Source organism: Periplaneta americana, chromosome 9, assembly GCF_040183065.1.
Source record: "Periplaneta americana isolate PAMFEO1 chromosome 9, P.americana_PAMFEO1_priV1, whole genome shotgun sequence".
Taxonomy (NCBI): domain Eukaryota; kingdom Metazoa; phylum Arthropoda; class Insecta; order Blattodea; family Blattidae; genus Periplaneta; species Periplaneta americana.
In genome coordinates, this window is record NC_091125.1 from 128,219,068 (window position 1) to 128,240,057 (window position 20,990).

At 36.5% G+C, this 20,990-nt stretch overlaps 1 protein-coding gene across 2 annotated transcripts in view; it reads right to left on the reverse strand.

Annotated features, from left to right (window-relative positions):
• LOC138706484 (actin-binding Rho-activating protein-like) overlaps positions 1–20,990 on the reverse strand; it is a 31,227-nt gene that overhangs the window by 2,466 nt on the left and 7,771 nt on the right. For both annotated transcript variants that reach the window (XM_069835828.1, XM_069835827.1), the window contains exons 2-4: positions 9,807–9,982; positions 4,661–4,829; positions 2,383–2,475 (exon numbers count right to left, since the gene is read on the reverse strand). In XM_069835828.1, coding sequence (XP_069691929.1) covers positions 2,383–2,475; positions 4,661–4,829; positions 9,807–9,982 — 438 coding nt within the window. The remainder of the gene's footprint in view (positions 1–2,382; positions 2,476–4,660; positions 4,830–9,806; positions 9,983–20,990) is intronic.

The window sequence follows — 20,990 nt, forward strand, 5'->3', positions numbered from 1 at the left end:
ATGTGCTGAGGCTGTAGTTCTTTTGGCAACCATTAAACGTTGTCCTTAGTACGCTATGGGAGACGAGTTACATAACACCATATTATTATGATTAATGGAGCAATGGTAGAATAACGGGAGGGGAAACGGAATTACCTACCACTACCATCTTTGTTCACCATAAATTACATTTGGACCCATTGGGATTCAAACCTAGGTTATCAGTGTGGAAAGCCGCATCTTAGGGTTCGTTTGTGCGCGATAAATCTACTATATTGGAGCTTTTCTTTTCTTCAAGAGGAAGTCATACTAAACATTTTATTGCCCTGGATTTAAGTTTTAAGTAATAAGTACATATGCAAGTTTATCAATATACAAATAACTTCTGAAAACCTAATGCGAACAGACTGTAAAAATATTGTTTGGATTAGCCATTCCCAGTAGTCGATTATCATACTCGAAGCTAGATTCAAGGCTCACGGATTCGAACCTCGGCCGAGAGAGTTGGTCTCCTTTTTTTTTTTTTTTAACTTGCATTTTCTATGCTGTGTCAAGTATCGGTACTAAGTTATTTAGCGCCAATGGAATTGGTGATAGTGAGATGATATTTGGCGAAATGAGACCGAGGATTCGTCGCATATTACCTGACGTCCGCCTTACAGTTAGTAAAACCTCGGAAAAAAACCCAACCAGGCAATTAGCCGAAGCGAGAATTGAACTCACGCCCGAGTGCAACTCCAGATCAACAGGCTAATGCGTCTGCCAACTGACATCGCCGGTTGCTTGAGAGATGGCCTCTTGAGCGATAAACATTCTTATCATGATTTCCTTCGGAAGAGATATAAAAACCGGAGGACCAGCGTCACGGTATAGAAATTAACCTTGTTCCCGGCTGAAAAGACTCCAATGAAGAAATACCGGTCTTCATAAACCCATATAAAAATTCTATATTGTGCTATCCATTATTCTCCCTTATTATCTAATCATTGACGGCAATGAATTCCGCCCCATTCTTAGAAACAGGCTGTTTTCCTAGGTGGGTAAATGAATCAGGAGTTAATCAACCAAACCACATTTTTACACAATCATTTTTTATATTACTTCCATTTAGACAGTATTATGATGATGATGATGATTATTATTATTATTATTATTATTATTATTATTATTATTATTATTATTATTATTATTACACAATCATTTTTTATATTACTTCCATTTAGACAGTATTATGATGATGATGATGATTATTATTATTATTATTATTATTATTATTATTATTATTATTATTATTATTATTATTATATTTTTACCGTTGTCATCAATCATAATCGTCATCGTCTACGAATTCGCGCCTGATGGATAGCCTATAGCATGATTTTGGTTTTGTAAGGATATATTAGCCTATTTCATTTCCAGTTTTAAAGTTAAACAAGATCAAGTACAGCAATTACATCTGTAGTTGATGTTAGTACACAGTTTTTAAAGTATGTAGAAAGATTCTTATCTGAGGAATAGAGTCACTGTTGTTTAGGCTGTATCATATATGAACCGTTCAGAGCGAAAATGGTGTAAGTCAAAATTAGGTAATGAGGTTTAAAGTAAAAATTTTGTAAAATACAGCGCAAAGTAACAGTTAATATGTCCTTCGTGCTATCCACTGACTACTAATAGTTTAAATAAATTGAATATTGAATGCTACGTTGCGCTGTATTTTACAGAATGTTTACTTTAACCCTCATTACTCATTTTTGACTTACACCACTCTGCTCTGAACGGTTCATATAATCATAAACAAGAGGTTAACAAAATTTTTAGTTCAAATTTTGAAGTTAAATTTGTCACAAATATCTTACAAAATTAAAAATTATATAGCACTGTCCTAAATATTAGCACGGTAAAGATTACAAAATTAAACCGAAATACAGTTTAAATGAATCTGAAATTTCTGAAGAGGTACAAGAGAGGGGAGTTTCTTCTCGAGGCGTTCTTAAATGTATAATCGATTTATAATCGTGACAGAGTAGCAGAGTTCAGGAAGATCTCAGTTGGTCACATCTAGAGACAGTGAGAATCAACCCTGTCCTTGAATTTTCTCCATCTCAGCGGTAGTTTGCTCTTTATGAAGTTCGGGAACTAGAATCCTTGCGAAAAGCTAATAATTTTAAATGTATGGCTTTCTGACCATTGTTAAAGGTTTCTAGGTCTCTTCAGGCAATAAACATAACATCACTGAAATAATTAACATGACGACGAATCCTTCTGTTTGTTTTGTCGTGTGAAGTAAGAAACGAGGACGAGAAGTAAGCTTACTCATTTCCGAGATTAATTAAAGTGTAGTTGCTGCGTGTGTTGCCATTGTCAGATATACAATATAAGAATGAAATAATTTCCTTCACTCACCTGGAAAAGCGTTTCACCTTCAAAATCAACAAACTTGTGTTTTCTTGCGCGGAGAAGAACTCCAACGACCTTGTTTGAGATACTCGTGTAGATCTGAAACAGATGGTTCTTACATTTAAAATTGCAATTTATCATTAATAACTAGGTTGACAAGGTTTGGATTTAGGGGGTGTGAAAACATAAAAGGAGGATAGACTGCTTTTACTTTGAATCTCATCTCATCTCATCTCATCTCATCTCATCTCATCTCATCTCATCTCATCTCATCTCATCTCATCTCATCTCATCTCATCTCATCTCATCTCATCTCATCTCATCTCATCTCATCTCATCTCATCTCATCTCATCTCATCTCATCTCATCTCATCTCACCTCATCATATTTCATCTCACCTCACCTCACTTTATCTCATCTCATCTCATATGGCCGAACTGGTCCGATTCCATTATGAACGATAATATTATTCATCTATTCATTCATTTAGAGTTTTCTGCCTAAGGGCAGGTCCTTCACTGCGAACACAATATTCTCCAATCTTTCCTATTTTTTACTTTCTTCTTCGTCTTCATTTACGACACACATATCTTAATGTTGTATATAATCTGACATTTTCTTCCGCCCCGAAATTTTCTCCCATTCACCATTTCTTCCAGTGCATCCTTCAACTGAGCTACCCTACAGCCTTTAGTTAGGAAATGTGCACAAATTAAATAAATAGCTTGAACAACTAATTTCTTATTAACTGTATGAAACAAATAAGAATTAAATGTAATTATAAAAAAATAGGATGGTCTTGAACCGGAACCTCTCGATCTGCAGTCGAATATTTTACCACTGAGCTATACCAGCCAATATTAAGGAATTTCTTATGAAGTATTCTTCGAATTATCCCCAACAACTCAGTTTTCACACAAAAACATACATAAATTATTATCGTTACATACGGTAGTTCGTGAGTCTTCCATCTCATAAAGCCCTGTTGTTAAGTAGCTTACTGCTTATTTCTAGCTTACTTACTTACTTATGGCTTTTAAGGAACCCGGAGGTTCATTTCCGCCCTCACATAAGCCCGCCATTGGTCCCTATCCTGAGCAAGATTAATCCAGTCTCTACCATCATATTCCACCTCCCTCAAATCCATTTTAATATTATCTTCCCATCTACGTCTCGGCCTCCCCAAAAGTCTTTTCCCCTCTGTCCACCCAACTAACACTCTATATGTATTTCTGGATTCGCCCATACGTGCTACATGCCCTGCCCGTCTCAAACGTCTGGATTTAATGTTCCTAATTATGTCAGGTGAAGGATAAAATGCGTGCAGCTCTGCGTTGTGTAACTTTCTCCATTCTCCTGTAACTTCATCCCTTTTAGCCCCAAATATTTTCCTAAGCACCTTATTCTCAAAAACCCTCAATCTCTGTTCCTCTCTCAAAGTGAGAGTCCAAGTTTCACAGATATACAGAACAACCGGTAATATAACTGTTTTATAAATTCTAATTTTCAGATTTTTTGACAGCAGGCTGGAGGACAAAAGCTTCTCAACCGAATAATAACAGGCATTTCCCATATTTATTCTGGATTTAATTTCCTCCCGAGTGTTGTTATTGTTGCTCCAAGATATTTGAATTTTTCCACCTCTTCGAAGGATAAATCTCCAACTTTTATAGTTCCATTTCGTACAGTATTCTGATTTCTAGCTTACATACATTTAATTAGGTACATAAGTAACGAAGAGTTGACAACATAGTTTTTTTTCTGAGCGTAGCTTGTTTATAGTACGCGATATTTTGTTTGTACTATCTGCAGCCTCAACTTCATAAGCAGCACACAGCTTGAACATTTTAATATTGAAACATGTTCTGCAGTTTTGCAGGCAGCATTTTATTATTTATAGACATGCAGTCCACACCTGTAGAGTAACGGTCAGCGCGTCTGGCCGCGAAACCAGATGGCCCGGGTTCAAATCCCGGTCGGGACAAGTTACCTGGTTGAGGTTTTTCCGAGGTTTTCCCTCAACCCAATACGAGCAAATGCTGGGTAACTTTCGGTGCTGGACCCCGGATTCATTTCACCGGCATTATCACCTTCATTTCATTCAGACGCTAAATAACCTGAGATGTTGATACAGCGTCGTAAAATAACGCAAAAAATAAATAGACATGCAGAATGTTTTGAGAGTGGAACAACTGTACACGGTCTGCTTTTTGACCAAACAAATGCAAGTGGCTTGATTTAAATATCACCAGCACACCACTGAATCTAGAAGACAGTAATGTACCTGGAAGAGCTCTCCGAAGCTGATAACTATCTGATTACGTCCGTCTTCAGTCATCTCCTCAATTGGTTCGCCGTTCTCGTAGATTATTTGGCACAGCTGCAGGACTTCCTTGCTGATGTGGGTATGCGCCTTCTTTCCTCGCATGTCTGTCTTTGAGCCAGCAACCGGCCTGTACACAAAGTGACACTTGTATCAATTTCCTGTTTTACAATCGACGAAACATGAAAAAGTTAAATGAATGAGAGGAAAATGCGGACTGGATGGGAGCGAGAACAGCGATCACACAATGCGGGGAACAAAACAATTAATTGGAATTTCTTATGCAAGATGCTGTCTGTTGGTGATACTCTGACAACAGATCTCGGAGACGATTTAGCAAAATTTTTTTTGCAAGACTATATAAATTATATGTCGCGTTGTGGACCAGTAATAACACCGTGTGTTGTTAAACTTTCCCGTTATCGCTGTTATACCCAAACCCTTTGTAATACCCATTCTTTGAATATCCTGGTGAAAAAGTTACGACGCTGAACAAAAATTTGAATCTTGGGTCACTATGTATAGGTCTCGCAAGCAGGGAATACCAACGGAAGGAATGCGAATGAAACACTGCGATAAGGAAGAGCGAGCGACAGGAAAGGTCACGAGATAGCTTGAATGATATTCAAGAGTACAATCGGAAGAGAAATGACATCGATAGAATCAGTCTTGCATTGTGATAGTTACATTACGACTTTAGTTTGTTCCATTGCATGTGAATACGTGTATTGTATCGCACGGTATTATTATTTCATTCGTAAACATATGTTGCGCGTTTAATTAGCTTCGAATTTTTCTCTTGCTACGTTCTTTATTTCCACAGCGATGTCCACATTTGTTCATCTTTTTGGGAAAGACAGTACTTCCATCGGCCCGCATCTCTCCCCCCTCGGCGTGCCTACATACACACGTCAAAACAGACAGCAACGCCACCATTGCTTTTCAGTAATCGTTCCTTGCGCGAGCTATAGCAACGAAGTTTCGACTGGAGCAGGTCTGGGCATTAATACCTCAATCGAGTCACTGCATACTACCCCTTAACTCCCCACTCCACCTTCCCCGACTGAGGCAGTATTGTTTTGGTCGGATACGAACAGACAGGAAGGTAAGCATTGTTCAAAAACGGATTGTATAAGGCAGGCATCACAGCTTTTACGAAATTTCGGCTCTCGCTGATCGCCTAAAATCCATCACTGATGCAAAATGCCTTACTGTGCGTTTGTTTCTAGGGCGATATGAGAGAAGAGGACATGAACGGGGGTTTCTGCCTACCCTTTCACTTCCCCTCTATGCCCGGAACTAGATTGGAGACATTGAAGCATTGCTTACGTCCCCAAAAATGTCTTTGCGAAGTTACGGATCCCTGGTCATTTGCCATTTTTACTGCCAAAATTCTAATACACAGGTGTCTGTACCAACTCTAGGGAATTCCATGGCTACTTGTTCCGTAAGCTGCCTTGGTAATTCAGTTGTCAGCTAAGCGCATTCCCAAACCCACACCGGCTGATTACACTAAGGTTCGCTGCATACCCAGGTTTCGAGCAGGCAACTCCCATCGTCCGAAGGCCAGCCCCCTCCGTGCATTCGGGGAATGCTATCGAATGCTGATGAAGTGGAGAAAATGTTGACGGAATAATGTAGATGCCTAACATGGGGAAACGGGAGAACCCCGAGAAAAACCCCAACTACAGCCTTGTCCGCCATAAGTGTCATTATGGATTTTCAATGTAAATGGAATGACAAGTTCAAGGTCTGATCACTCAGCCACTGCATGGGACCAACAGTTATAGAAACAAAACAGCTGAGTATACAATACTGAATACAGATTCGTTCATATACAGAATCTTCAAAAATTCCATGCCAAAATTTATAGGAATGATGGAGGGAACCAGAATAAATATTTTTTGTTAAATAAGTTTGCGTCGGAAATCCATATTGATTGAGTAGTGAAATATGAGCGTGGAAGAGACCAAAACATATGCCACTAAATGCTAATTTTGTCGCGCCTATAATTTCTAAACTACACGACATATTCCAATGAAGTAAACGGTGACCATCAGACGAAAGATAAATGTATCCAACATGACCTTGAGTTGGAGTGAGTGAAGGGAAAAGTTGATGCGCGAATTGACGGATCGCGTAGCAGCCGAGGCAGTGTAAAGTGTAACTCGAAAATGCAAAGCGATAGAAAGTTCACAGTGGTGTAAAATGATTCATAACGAATCAAGCTACAATCTCTAGTGAGAAACAATTAGCAGTCGACAAGTTAAATTGGAAAAATTCGAGAATAAAGTCGAATGAAGTGAGAAAATTCACAACGTCGAGGCATATGCAGCGCAAATGGGAGCAGTCGTATAAGCAATGGGTAGCAAACTAAATGGTTACTATAGCAACCGACATGTTTACTTTCCATGCATACGAGATGGCTACTCCCAGGAGTCCCAGCACAGCGAAGATATATCGATTTTTTAGAGTATCTGGAAAGAAGAAATGTTGTCAATGTTGTCACTGCAGATGTTTATCTTAAAAGCAATTTTATCAGCGACGTATTCACGCATAAAACTTGTAGCTGTCTCTTCGATGCATCCTACCCATATTTTATTGTTATAATTACTGTATTTTCCAACAAAAACCCGAAAAATGTTCCATTCCAGGTCAATTTGTCCATTTTATATTGTCCACAGTCACATAGTTCGTCTTTATTCGGTACACGGACATTTCAGCCACTTTTTTTTCCCATAAAGGATTCGTCCATTTTCAATATTGTCCATTAATATCATAGGTCTACAAATATTTTATCCATTTTCTTTGGTCCACATTTTTTTATCCATTTTTTATTTTATTTTATCCATGTAGTTAATAGAGAACAATTTCACCATTATTAATGTGCTTTTTATTGTTTCCGTGGTAGTGAAATCTGGTGCCAGAACTCTTAATGAGGAATCAAATTTATATAGTACAATTTCAAAGGCATTACAATGGTTCATTTACTTCCTTCGTCTAAAGGCAGAAGATAAAATAGTTTATAATTACATTTAATATCAGTTTCACTCATTCAGCAAAAATGGAGACCGATCCTATTGGTGGTGCGAAAATCGTGATATACTATGCAATGTCCGTTGTGTCACAAATAGGAATATACTGTAGCCTACATATTCATATCTGTATGTTAAGGAGGAATAGAGGTGAAGTTCCGTCAACTACAGATTAAAGTTGTACAGTGCAATACCGAAGAGAGGGATGAAGAGGAAATAGAAAATAGGATAATTAATATGTTATTTAAATGTTTCTTTAATTAAATTAGCAATTAATTTGGCTTAGCTGCATTATAAGTACCGCCAGCCTATTTGATATTATCGAGTCATATTCTTATTTGGAAATAGTATATTATCGATTGTTATTCTAATATAGCCAATTTAATAAAATTAATTCATTTTTTATATATTTCAATAATACGTAACGTCACTGCCTTCTCCAAACCTTTTCATTATTCGTTATAGTTTTTAAGCTAATATTTTCCCTGGACCTTGTAGTGTTTAAATACCCGCCATGGTGATATGTAAACAAACAAACTTTGATTCTCAATTATTAAAACAATAGGTATCGATAATTTCATTTCTCGAACTGCTACTTCCGTTGACCTATTTTTAGGAGATATATTAACGGCGGTACCTGTAGTGCATCTGTTCCATGAACCATAAATATTGTGGCTTAAGAAATATGGATTAAAATTATATACAATGCACAAAAATATTTTAGAACTTTTCAGTATGGTGGACGAAACCATACAGTGGACGATTTTTATAAGTTGACATAAACAGGTGGACAAAATTGTTATGGACATAAAATTATAGTGGACTAAAATCTCAACTGGACGAAAATTTATGGTGGACGTAAATAATGTGGACGAAATGTCACTGAACAATGTCTAGGAATAAAATGTTCAAATTTCGTTTCGTTAATATATTGTGGGCCTAGATGCCTCATAAGTGGTGTCATGTTGGTATCACATGTGTGGTTCAGACCTGTCTTCGGACAGTTGACTAAAGAACAATATAGGTACCGGTATTGTGAAGCTTCTCCTACTCAACTTCATCGTCTCTTCACTGAGATCATCCCTGCTAGTTGACATTTAGAGAAACCTGCTTCTTATTATAATTGTTGGGCCTCATTTGATCAGCTTCAACCCTGACAACTGTGTTAAACCTTATTTTGCTAAAGGATGTCATGCTGCGTGACGTCACAAGGAAAGAGCATATTAGGAAAGATATTGAAGAAATGACTATGCTTTTGAAAATCTTCTAATACTTTAGGTACCGGTATGTAGTTTGGTAAACGTCTTTGTTGCAAACCCATTTATTACTTTGTTAACCGAAACTGAGTCAATTCACATTAACATGCATTTAATTTGTATTTCTTCTGAAAGGCGCATTAAAATGTGAAAATAAATAAGGATCAATTTGTATTTAACACAATTTAATCTTTGAATTCCCGGTGCAGTGCACAATATTCATCTCCCCGTCGGCTCCAATAAATTTTATACAGGCTTCCGCCACCTTTTCCTCTAGAAAAAAAGCGCTGATCTTACCTATGTCACAAGAGATCTTCAAAGTGTATCCATCTGCTTCAATACATTTTTACATCTCCGAAGATCGTTCTGAAATACTCGACTAATCCTTCTTGCCAAATATTCGAAATGACTCGTCGTATATTTTCTGCCTCTTCTTGCATATTATAAAAACCCACTGCGTTATGTTATACATAATTCCCAACCAGCTATAAAAATAACACAATAGCTTGCACTACACCACGTATAATGTTCTCAAGTAATTAGAACACAATAGCTTGTAATACATTAGGCACGAATGAGTTATCCCTTCAGTGTTCTCAAACAATTAGAAAAAAACACAATAGCTTGCAATACATTACGCACAAATGAATAATCCTTTCGGTAACTCACAATAGACTGAGATGAATTGCAAGCATGCAACGCCGAATAAACGCTCTTGAACTTCGGCGCACTGTGGAGACAACTTTTTTGTACGTCCTTTGGTGTCATCTACTGCCTCTGCACTAAAGCGTACACAATTTCGTGTGAAACTATTACCTGCCGTAGTTGGGGTCGTTCTTGTCGAGTGTAGGCTTGTCGAGTGCTGCTCCCTCTGCGGCACTGAAAGGGTTGCGGGTCTGTTTCTGGCGGTGCTGGTCGGCCTGCTTATTGAACTGCGCCACCTTGTCGGACAGGCCTACTTGACTACACCTGCGGATGTCCATTGGTGTGTTCTGTAACATTCACAGTTCTAGCTGTAGCTAATGTTTGATAGCAAACATACGAAGTGAAAAGTTGAAGAAGAAAAAAAAAATCAGCCCCTACAATAGTTAACGATTACTAAACGCAAAATTATCCCTTTAGGGACTCACGTACGAAAGTATAGGATTTGGCATTCCTGAGGTACCCGAGGCATCCTGCGCTAAAGTTCCCTTCCAGAGTACATAAACAAGGGAGCTTAGTGCTCCAGGATAGGGTTGGTAATTCTCTTATGCAAAAAGATGTTATTTCGGAACCCCAAATGTCCGAGAGGTATCACTGGAGAGTTTAAGGTTGGAAAGCAGCTTTTAAATTAGCAACAAATGTAGTGGTGGTGGTGGTGGTGGTGGTGGTGGTGGTGGTGGTGGTGGTTGTGGTGGCGGCGGTGGCGACGGTGGTGGCGGTGGCGGTGACGGTAGCAGTGGCGGCAGCAGCAGCAGCAGCAGCAGTGGCAGTAGTAACGCATTGATTAAAACTTACAGAATCTGGTAGGATGGAAGAGAAGGCCTTATGGCCTTAATCCTGTCAGATTAAATAAATAAATAAATAAACAAATAAATAAATAGATAAATAAATAAATATTACCACAGTAAGGCTTGCAGGAAAAGTAAGTATAGGAAATAGGCCTAGTTACCACCAGTTTCTGTAAAATAGTTTGAAATTTTCTGAAAATCTTCTGGAGTTAGAAATATCATGTTCCTCCTTATCTGCTACAGATGAAGTCTGTAAATTTGTATCAAAGACGAAAACTACAGTATAACATAATTAAGATAATAATAGTAATAATTATAACATTATAACAGTAACACACATTCAATTGTGGAAATCGAAGGCAGTTTACTTTTATCAGATTATGGTGATGATGATGATGATGATGATAATAATAATAATAATAATAATAGCCTAGAAATAACAAAAATAATAACAATAGTAATAATAAGAATATCAATAAATAATAATAATAATAATAATAATAATAATAATAATAATAATAATCCGAGGCACAACAGACCATGAAGGACCATGACCGACCAGCTGTCTGCTGGCATCACGTCCACATGCCGAAGCAGAAGTGGACGATCATTCAACCAGAATGAAGGTATCGTGTGGTTAGCACGATGATCTTCCCAGCCGTTATAGCTGGCTTTCGTAACCGAATTTCGCTACCTTTCGTAGCTTCCCAAGTGCATCACGATGCTGGGTGGGCACCGATCCCATACATTGGCCGAAATTTCATGAGAAAATTTCTTCCCCCATGAGGACTCGAACCAGCGCGCATTCCGTAATGCGAGTCCTAGGCAGGATGCCTTAGACCACGACGCCACGGCGCGTGACTAATGATAATAATAATAATAATAATAATAATAATAATAATAATAATAATAATGTAGAAATCAGAGAAGTTATGAAGGTAGATAAGAAGATAGTAGAGTTGATTGAAGAAAGGAGATTAAAAATGGTTCGGGCATGTGAAAAAAATGACAATTGACAAAATACTGAGAATGATGTTGGACTGGAAAAACCTAGAGAACAGTGTATGAAAGAATGTGTGAAAGAGGATAGTTAATAGAGGAGATGCTCATAACAGAAAAGAATGGAGAAATAAAGTTAGGTTTAGGCTGCAGGAAAATTACTTATTACTTGGACAATTAATATAATAATAACAATAATAATAATAATAATAATAATAATAATAATAATAAATAATAATAATAATAATAATAATAATAATAATAATAATAATAATAATAATAATAATATAAACTTACCATATGTAAAGTAATTTCAATATTTCACAGTTTAAAAAATTCAGAGAAAAGCGATAACGAACTCTAATATTGCGTGGGTGTCGTGAGCTGAACTGAAACTCGGCGCTACCGTCGACTAATAGCTTTTCGAAAAATGTTTAAAAATATGTAAGTCATTGTTTATTAGTTTTGTTGCAAACATAATATCAAAACAATAAGAATAATGTATTACAGTTTAAATGACAAATCAATATTACATTAAGTTGACACTACGTTTTCTTTGAACGAAACTTTATGATATTCTTCATAGCTTGATACAGGTCTATATTAATGTTATGTTTAAAGAGATTATGTTATTTGGCTAAATCTCACGTAAACCTATACCTACCAAAATCAGCCGTATGAATTATCTCACTATATTAGAATTGTACTATTTTTTATATTCATTACTCAGAACGAGTTTTGAAATGGTATGCCCCTAACTTAGAAACACATTTCCAATAGATCAGTAAAAAAAAATGTAAATATCCTAAGATTTATAATTGTATTTCTTAAAGATAAATACACTTTATCGATAGTTTAGAATACTACAAATGTACTTATAAGTGTAAATGTGTACGGCAGTATACGGGATATTCATAACTCTCAAAATTCCCACCGGAAAGAAACCATAGATGCAAATAAATTCGATCTGGCAACAGAGCCATGGATTGAACCGGTAAGAAGGAAGCGGAGAGTATAACATCCATGTTACGCAAGGAAGTAGAATATTAAGGAGGAACATAGGTTAAAATTTATGAGAAGAGAGAAAATTAAAATTTATAGTGAGATACAATACGTAAGAAATTGTTGACTGGATTGTTCACTACGTTCCTGTAATTTTACGAAATTAAGATAAAAGCAAAATTATAGAATACGTTAGATTTTCTATATTAGGCCTACATAAGAATAATGTTTCAGAAATGAATTACAAAACACGAAACAATTGCTGGTTAATGCTACGTCATTTTCTATAAACTTAAATCGAGTTCTTTAGATTTGCAATGCCACCTACGAAAAAGACTATATAGGCCTACTTGAATTTCAGGGGTAGTTACTTTAAAATTTAGCATACCAACGCGCTCAATTAATTTATTTCTTAATTGATCGAGGTTAATTGAATTTGTTAACGCTCTAATGTTTTCAGTTAATGCTAGGTTTGTGTATGTTGATTAATCAAAGAATATGGAGTTTGAAAACGCTTTAACATATATTATATTATAAAATGAAGCTATTGCTGTGAAGTAAACTTCAGGTTCGCAACTTATTGTAATTATTGCAATTACTGACATTATTTTGCGTCTGTATCTTGAATTCTTGAATGTTGATTAAATTCGATGTCACACATCAATACGCTACTAGTGCCAATTAACGTTACTATAGTCTTCGTTGAACTAATTTAAGTTCATAGAGTTTGTAAATGCCTTTAACATATGTTATACAGTAATTGAAACTGAAAAAAAAAGTTATAATTTAATTATTACTCTACACGTAACGACGGCGCTGCAATCTGAAAGCTGTTTTTTTTACTAGTTAAGGATATGTCCAATTGTTTAATTAACAGAAATCCACAGAGTTTGAAAATTTATTTTATAAAATCTTATTGAAAGAAGCTGTTGTTGCGTAAAAGATTTAAGCTTGAATTTTCTACACTATTGCTATTAAATTATGTAGGTCTTCTTAATTGGTCGACAGCCATAGAATTTAAAATGTATTAGAACGGCAATATTATGTTTTCTTTAATTAACCGAATTCATAGATTTTGAAAATGCCTGTATTCTGTCTTATAAAATAAAGTTACATTTGTACTAAAATATAAGTTCGAACTTTCTGCACTTAAATTAAACACACTACCGCGATTATACTGGTCTTTCGAATTGACCTAGGTTCACTGAATGTGGTAACACGTTTAAGTACGTCAGGCTGCGCTCCTGCGGTGGTCGCGCGAATGATTACAAAGATACTCGTTGAAGTAGCTCACTGGGACTTGTAAACATCGATAGACCGGTTTTTGTGAAAGCTCCTCAATTGTTCCTGTCGCCAAGAGCGCTCTACTTCACACCAGTCAACTGTTTACATTGTTCTTGGTATTTGCATGCGCATTCCCTCTTGATGAAAGTGTGGGATACGCTACCGAGTAATTGCAGCTCACACTTTTGCTGTCAGACGAATGGGATCGGTGCCAAATAACGATCTTGAGCATGAGCGTGTTTCTTCGAGCTCGATGGAGACAGAAAGTAACACGAAGTAAAAGAATATATTTTGTAGTGGAAACAAATAGGCCTACTTCCAATTTTTTTTTCTTTAGGAATCGTGTTAGGGTACTATAGTATATAAAAGCTGACGAATCCCTACGTTTTTTAATTAGTTATTTAACTATGGTGTATCAACTACTGGGTTATTTAGCACCGATTGAATTGGTGATTATGAGATGGCATTTGGCGAGATGAGGCCGAGGATTCGACATAGATTACCTGATATTAGCCTTAGGGGAGAGTTGGGTAGTATCGGACATCGGGTAATATCGGACAGTGAGTTTCTTTCATCTACAACCAGATGATATTACCTGAATGACATGGTTACGTTTCTGTGATGTCGCATACAGTTACATAACCATGTCATTCAGGTACTACCATCTCTGGTAGATGAAAGAAACGCACTGTCCGATATTACCCGATGTCCGAAACTACCCAACTCTCCCCTACAGATGGGTAAAACCTTGGATAAAACCCAACCAGGTAATCAGCCCAAGCGGGAATCGAACCCACGCCCGAGCGCAACTCCGGATCAGCAGGAAAACGCGCTACCGCCTGAGCTACGCCAGTGGCCAAATCCCTATGTTTTCGTCAATATATTCATATCTAGACGTAATACAATAACTCATTTATACTATAGAAAATGACTTTTTAATTTATTTTGTGCTTTCATGGCGTGTAAGGAAAATAATTTTTTGCTCGACCATATTATAATACGCTCATTACATGTGACATAACTGTATCTTAATCATATACATTGAAATACTGCTATTCATTATGTTAATGCAACTATAAATTTCCAACAAAACATATGCAATATTGATTAATATCGTACGCGCAATATCCCGCAAGCTTTGAGAGCACCAATCCAACCAAAATGGCAGGCCCGAGTTTTGAAAGTGACATTGATCGAATCACTCAAATAAAACATTTAACCCAACTTCAAACATTCCACTAGGAGCCATTCCAAAGATAAATTTCACAAACTGCACAATCAACAACATGTACCTACTCGTATTTAAAGTAAAATAAATTCTGTTCATGTTAATTTTAATATTACAATAAATTGAGTTCATTTCTTGTGTTTTAATGTGTGTTGCTTTGAGATTAAAATATACATATCCTGCATAAAATCAATAAATACGGCCTGCCATCTGTTGCACTACTCGGGAACACTCTGAAAAGACGCTCACACTCACGCCATCTGTTGCAATAGTTGAGAACACGCTGAAAATACACGCATGTTCATCATTTCATTATCACTGAAGTAATAAGGTAAGATATCTGTGAAAACTCAAAACTTAGACATTTAATTACGGTCGAACAAAAATAGTCGTATGCAGCTTGCCCATATTGGTAATTAAGTTGCTCGTATGAAAATTATGAAACTAGCTTACGCTCGTTTCATCAACATACTCGTGTCTTAATTGCTACCGTTATAGGCTGGTTGCATAATATATTATATCTTCTCTTAATTGCAATTTATTTGAAACTTGTGTAACTAAGTTTGCTTATACTGTACAGTAAAATTTTGGTTGTACCTAACTGAAGGAGATTGATATAAATTACGCACAACTCACATCGATATCTGAGTATCCTATAATCCTGTCTCTCGTTTTTAATTTTTAATTATATGATGTGAAACATTTTAAAGATATTATGATGCTGTGTGAGTTTTCTGTTTTATCGGTACGAGTCCCTTAACCTTGAGATCACTGATGTAAAGAGGCAACGGTCTTCACTGTCACATGGCTTGTATGTTCTCTGTATCCCGCAGTTTACGTAGCTTACAGAAAGGATATAGTGCGGAACTACAGTATATCGAAAGCTTTACTGAAATCGAAATATATTGAATCAATTTGTCCCTGCGTTTCAATTACTGGTACAATTTGATTTAGATAAGACAAGAATTATTTCATCTACCTGATTTCTAGGGTTAAATTCTTAATTTTAGCGAAGTAATGAATATCATTAGCACAACCAGATGACCAATTCATATCAGGAGAGATAAAATTGCAGAGAATAACTATTTTATTATTGTGGAAATCAAGATGTTATCGAGAAAATTTAGATAATATTTAAAAATATAATAATAATAACAATAATAATAATAATAATAATAATAATAATAATAATAAAGTCACCGACGTGGCTCAGTCGGTTAAGGCGCTTGCCTGCCGGTCTGAAGTTACGCTCGGGCGCGAGTTCGATCCCCGCTTGGGCTGATTACCTGGTTGGGTTTTTTCCGAGGTTTTCCCCAACCGTAAGATGAATGCCAGGTAATCTAAGGCGAATCCTCGGCCTCATCTCGCCAATACCATCTCGCTATCACCAATTCATTGACGCTAAATAACCTAGTAGTTGATACAGCGTCGTTAAATAACCAACTTAATAATAATAATAATAATAATAATAATAATGTATGTATGTATGTATTCACATTGCAAATGGGTATATACCCGGTGGCAGTGGTAACTAATTACACTCAATAATGGCAATTAATAATAAACACAACTAATAAAAACAACAACAACAATAATAATAATAATAATAATAATAATAATAAAATACTAATGACAAGGACTATCCTAAATTAAAATGAAGCATGGTCACTTAAAATAACATTTAAAGTAAATCTAATTTGCATCTTAACCCTAAGCTCGAACTAAGACCCACGAGGTTCATATCTGCACAAGTACCTTTCGGCACTACACTTATTTCGCTGCCAACTCACTCACTGCACTGATTCTACCTGATTTCACTAACACTTCTAACCATTTCACTGTTCGAATACTTTGCACAACCACTTCACTGGCACCAACACACTTCACTTACACAATAGACTTTACTGACACTACACACTTCACTGACACAACACACTTCCTCACTGATAGAACACTTCAAATAACAAGATATCAATTACACCCTTTAACTAGTGTGTATAATATACTACCGTCTATTAGTAAAGTCCTTAAGCCTATTTTTAAATACATTTTTGGTTATTGGTAAAGCCTTTAGTAAGTCCGCAGGTAAAGCATTCCAGTCCTTGATAGTACGATTGAGAAAAGAAAACTTTCCAGTGTCCAGTGTCCAGTAATAATAATAATAATAATAACTTGTGATGGAAAAATATTACAAAACTGATGTTAAACGAAAAACAAATGATATATTTACGGTTTTTTTTTTTTAAACTACGTATGGATGCAATCACCTATCGACAGGGGCATAGTTTTACCATGTCACAAATCTTTACGTAGAATACTTATGGGTGGTATAAAAAATTTAACGAGAACAAGGAGAATGTAAGGATGGCAGGAAGCAAGAAGAAGGGGATACAAGGAGAACAAGGGGAAGGTAGAAAGAACGAGGGAAATGCAAAGAGAACAAAGTGAAGACAAGTAGAATAATGGAAAGACAAGAAGAACAAAGGGAATACATGAGAACAAGGGGAAGAGAAAGAACTAGGGAAACAGAAAAAAAAGGGGAATACAAAGAGAATAAGGGAAAGATAAGAAGAACAAGGAGAGACAAGGAAAATACAAGGAGAACAAAGGAACACTAGAAGAAATAGGGGAATAAGAGAAGAGGTTGCATTTTTACCATGACGATCATTTCCCAAGTTACCCTGCCTCACCTGGTAGTGAGAAAGATGTAGTTGTACGTCAAAACGCACGTGACTAATTGAAAATGTAAGATATGAAAGGTTTAGATTCAGTAGTTCAATTATGCGATGTCTCCCCTAAGATGCACAGTAATGCAATCGTTGTTTCGGAAGAATAACCACGTGGTCATTAGCGCGCTTCTCGGATGAGTGCAGGGATTTCGTAACGACGACTAGAGCGTCGCGGCCGTCTGCTTGAAAGTGAAAGATGTAAACAGACCTGCGTGCCCCTCGCCGGGCTCCAGTGAGTCCGACGAGGCGAGGAGAAAGTCGGACGCCAACCAGCCGGCTATGTGCACAGGGTGAAACAGTGACGGTGACAGTCAGGAATTAACCAATTATGAAATGTTGTTGTTATTGTTAATAATAATAATTTACACGCCATTGTAAGTCGGAGAAATAACAGCACCCGAGAATGAAACACCTTCTTAAGCGCTACAATTAGCAGTATCACGAAGCGTCTTGCATTTATGATTTGAACACTGCCTGGAATTCTTGTTCTCTCTTATTCAAGTCTGGCGGAGTAAGAATATAAATTTCGTTGGACACCAGCGAAATTTGGTGTATTGGTAGCCTATACGGTCTATAACAGGCCTGCACAAACAGTGCTCAACGAGCGCGCGCGCGCTCTTTCGGAGCGGGAGAGCGGTGTTTACTGCTCGCCGAAACGGGGAGGAAGATACGTCAGAATGACAGACTTGCTATAGGTAGAGGAGAGGGAAACGACCACTCAGCTATCTAGTGGAGTGCAGTGTGTAGGCCTATTCTCAGTAACTGTTTCACGTTGCTTACCTTTTGCTACAGTATAGTAGGGAGGAATCTAAAAGACGGAACATAACATTTAACATTTAACGATTTACAGCTCGAACTTATTGATCTTCAATGTGACCTAAGAGCTAAAGATCGTTTGAATAATACTACTAGCCTGGTTGAGTTTTACAAGACTAAACATTAGCAATAATATACACGACTACACAGGCTGGCTGTGAAAATGATTGCTACGTTAGGCTCAACATTTATATTTGTGAGCAACTGTTTTCTGTTATCAACTTTAATAAAGGCAGCATCGAAATCTGTAACTGATGTTTCATTACGATCAGTAGGCTACTGTTCCTTTCAGCTGCCAACAGCATAAAACCTCGTTTTGATGTACTGATAAATAAAAATATAACAAAATGATATTGTACATTTAAGTAGCTATAGAATTTCTATTACTTCTGTAAAATAAATATTTCTTTATTAATTAATAATAGTCCAAGATAGTTTTGCAAACACTGAACGGGAATTTATTTCATAAGTACTCGTAATAGTACTTTCTTTTGTGTACATTTTGTACGAGATCACTCCTTCTTCCAGTCCACCCTCATAACAGAGCGCAGCTAATATCTGCAGAACAAAATAATGCATAGGTTATGTCACGGTCTTCTTGCTACAAAATATACGACGACAAAATAGCTTTTAGATGGCAATAGAATGAATCTAGTGGGCTGTGATCTGAAACGTGAACGCCAAAGTTGATCCCGATCTCGGGCTCCGGCAAGCTTTTCGTTAATTGTGACTGCTCACATTAAAAGTACACATTTTAACAATTTTACCATTTTCGTTTTCGTTCCGATTCTCGTTTCCGGTTTATTGTGAACCAGCCTTTCTACAGTGCAGCATTTTATCTTTCCACACTAGCGGACGTAGAGGGGAAGCGGCAGTGCACAGCGCAATTGCCCACACGCGGCCCGCTGAGCGATCGGTTATGAACCTATTACACGCGAGATAAACTGTAGAAAGGACAATTTTTTTTAAATGTGAATTGTGAAAGTGTTAAAAATGTTACCTTTCCAAAAGGGATATTGAAATTGTCTGCATTTGCTGCAAGGCAGGTGTTGTAGCGTCTAAACAAATTTTTATTCACACGTTGCAGCTCTGCTTCCGAAGTGTTGGCTAATTCTTCTCGTTGTTAGTAATTTTGTGCTAATGGACGCCTGATCCCCGCTTGCTGTGCTAACTTCGTGAAAGATTTTCGCGATGACTTTTCTAATCCAGCACCGATATCATCCAGCTTTTCCTCTGTTAAAACATGACGTCTTCGTCTTCTTTTCTTGTCCAATACTTATCCCCGTAATTTTGAGTGGATCTAGTGCATAGTACTATACTGTATTGTATTTAACAGTAAGGTAAGAATTTCATATTTAAAAATTGCATTATTTTTCTGTATAATTTATGTTTTATCCTAACAAATCAAGTCTTCATCATAATTAAATATTATGATCACTTCTTAAATTAATGTTATTCAATCGCAGAAGTGGTTCTCTATATACAGTATACCTTCCAAATAATAAATGTCTTCCTGTTTTTTTGTTAATTCTCGATATAGTTTAACAATACATTCCTCTACAACAGTCATGTCAATTGATGCCCATAGGAGCAAGCGCGCGCTTTAGAGCTCAGGAGAGCCTGAGCGCTTTACAGCGGAAAGGAAAGAGACAGACGAAAGAGGTAGTAACTGCCGCTTGATCGAGCTATATTCGGGGGTGGCCAGCACTGATTCAATGGATAAAGGGAAGAGAACTTATTAAAACTGTATCCATATTAATTTCTAGATTTGTCTGAGAAGTATAAGTGCATTATAAGAATTTAAGTTTTAATTTTAATGCTCATTTTTCACAAGTTTGATTTTTTTATTCAAAAGAAATATTTTCTCAACTTTTTTAATATAAAAGTGAAATTTTCAGATATAGGCCTATTTATTTAGTAGCCTTACAGAATGTTTTCGTAAATCTAATATACCGTAAATACGAATTACTGAATATATGTATTGAACATTTTGAAGATATTCGCATGGAAATTGTTTGTAAGGAAGTGAATTAACAAAGCAACTACTGTTACATTATAAGCAAAAGATACGTGCCTATGTGCTGTAAAAATGTCAGCTCTATAGCTTCAGCACATTTCGAGAAAATAATTTAATATTCTGATGATAGGAAGTTGCTCATCAATATCACCTTAAAAGCATAATGCGATAAGAGTTTAGTTATGGAATATTAGTTACACATAAAACATATACAGAACCTAGGTAACTTTGCTTTGTACTGTAATATTGTTTTGATTAGTTTATTGATTACTTTTATAAGGCTAAAGGTACCATCAATATCAATTCCAACTTATCATGTCATACTCAATCTCTTTTTTTGGGATATCACTTTCTTTATGAATGATGTGTTTCATCCATTTAGTACAGTACAGTTGTACTACTATGGAATGTATGTGAATATTCCTTCTTAACTCT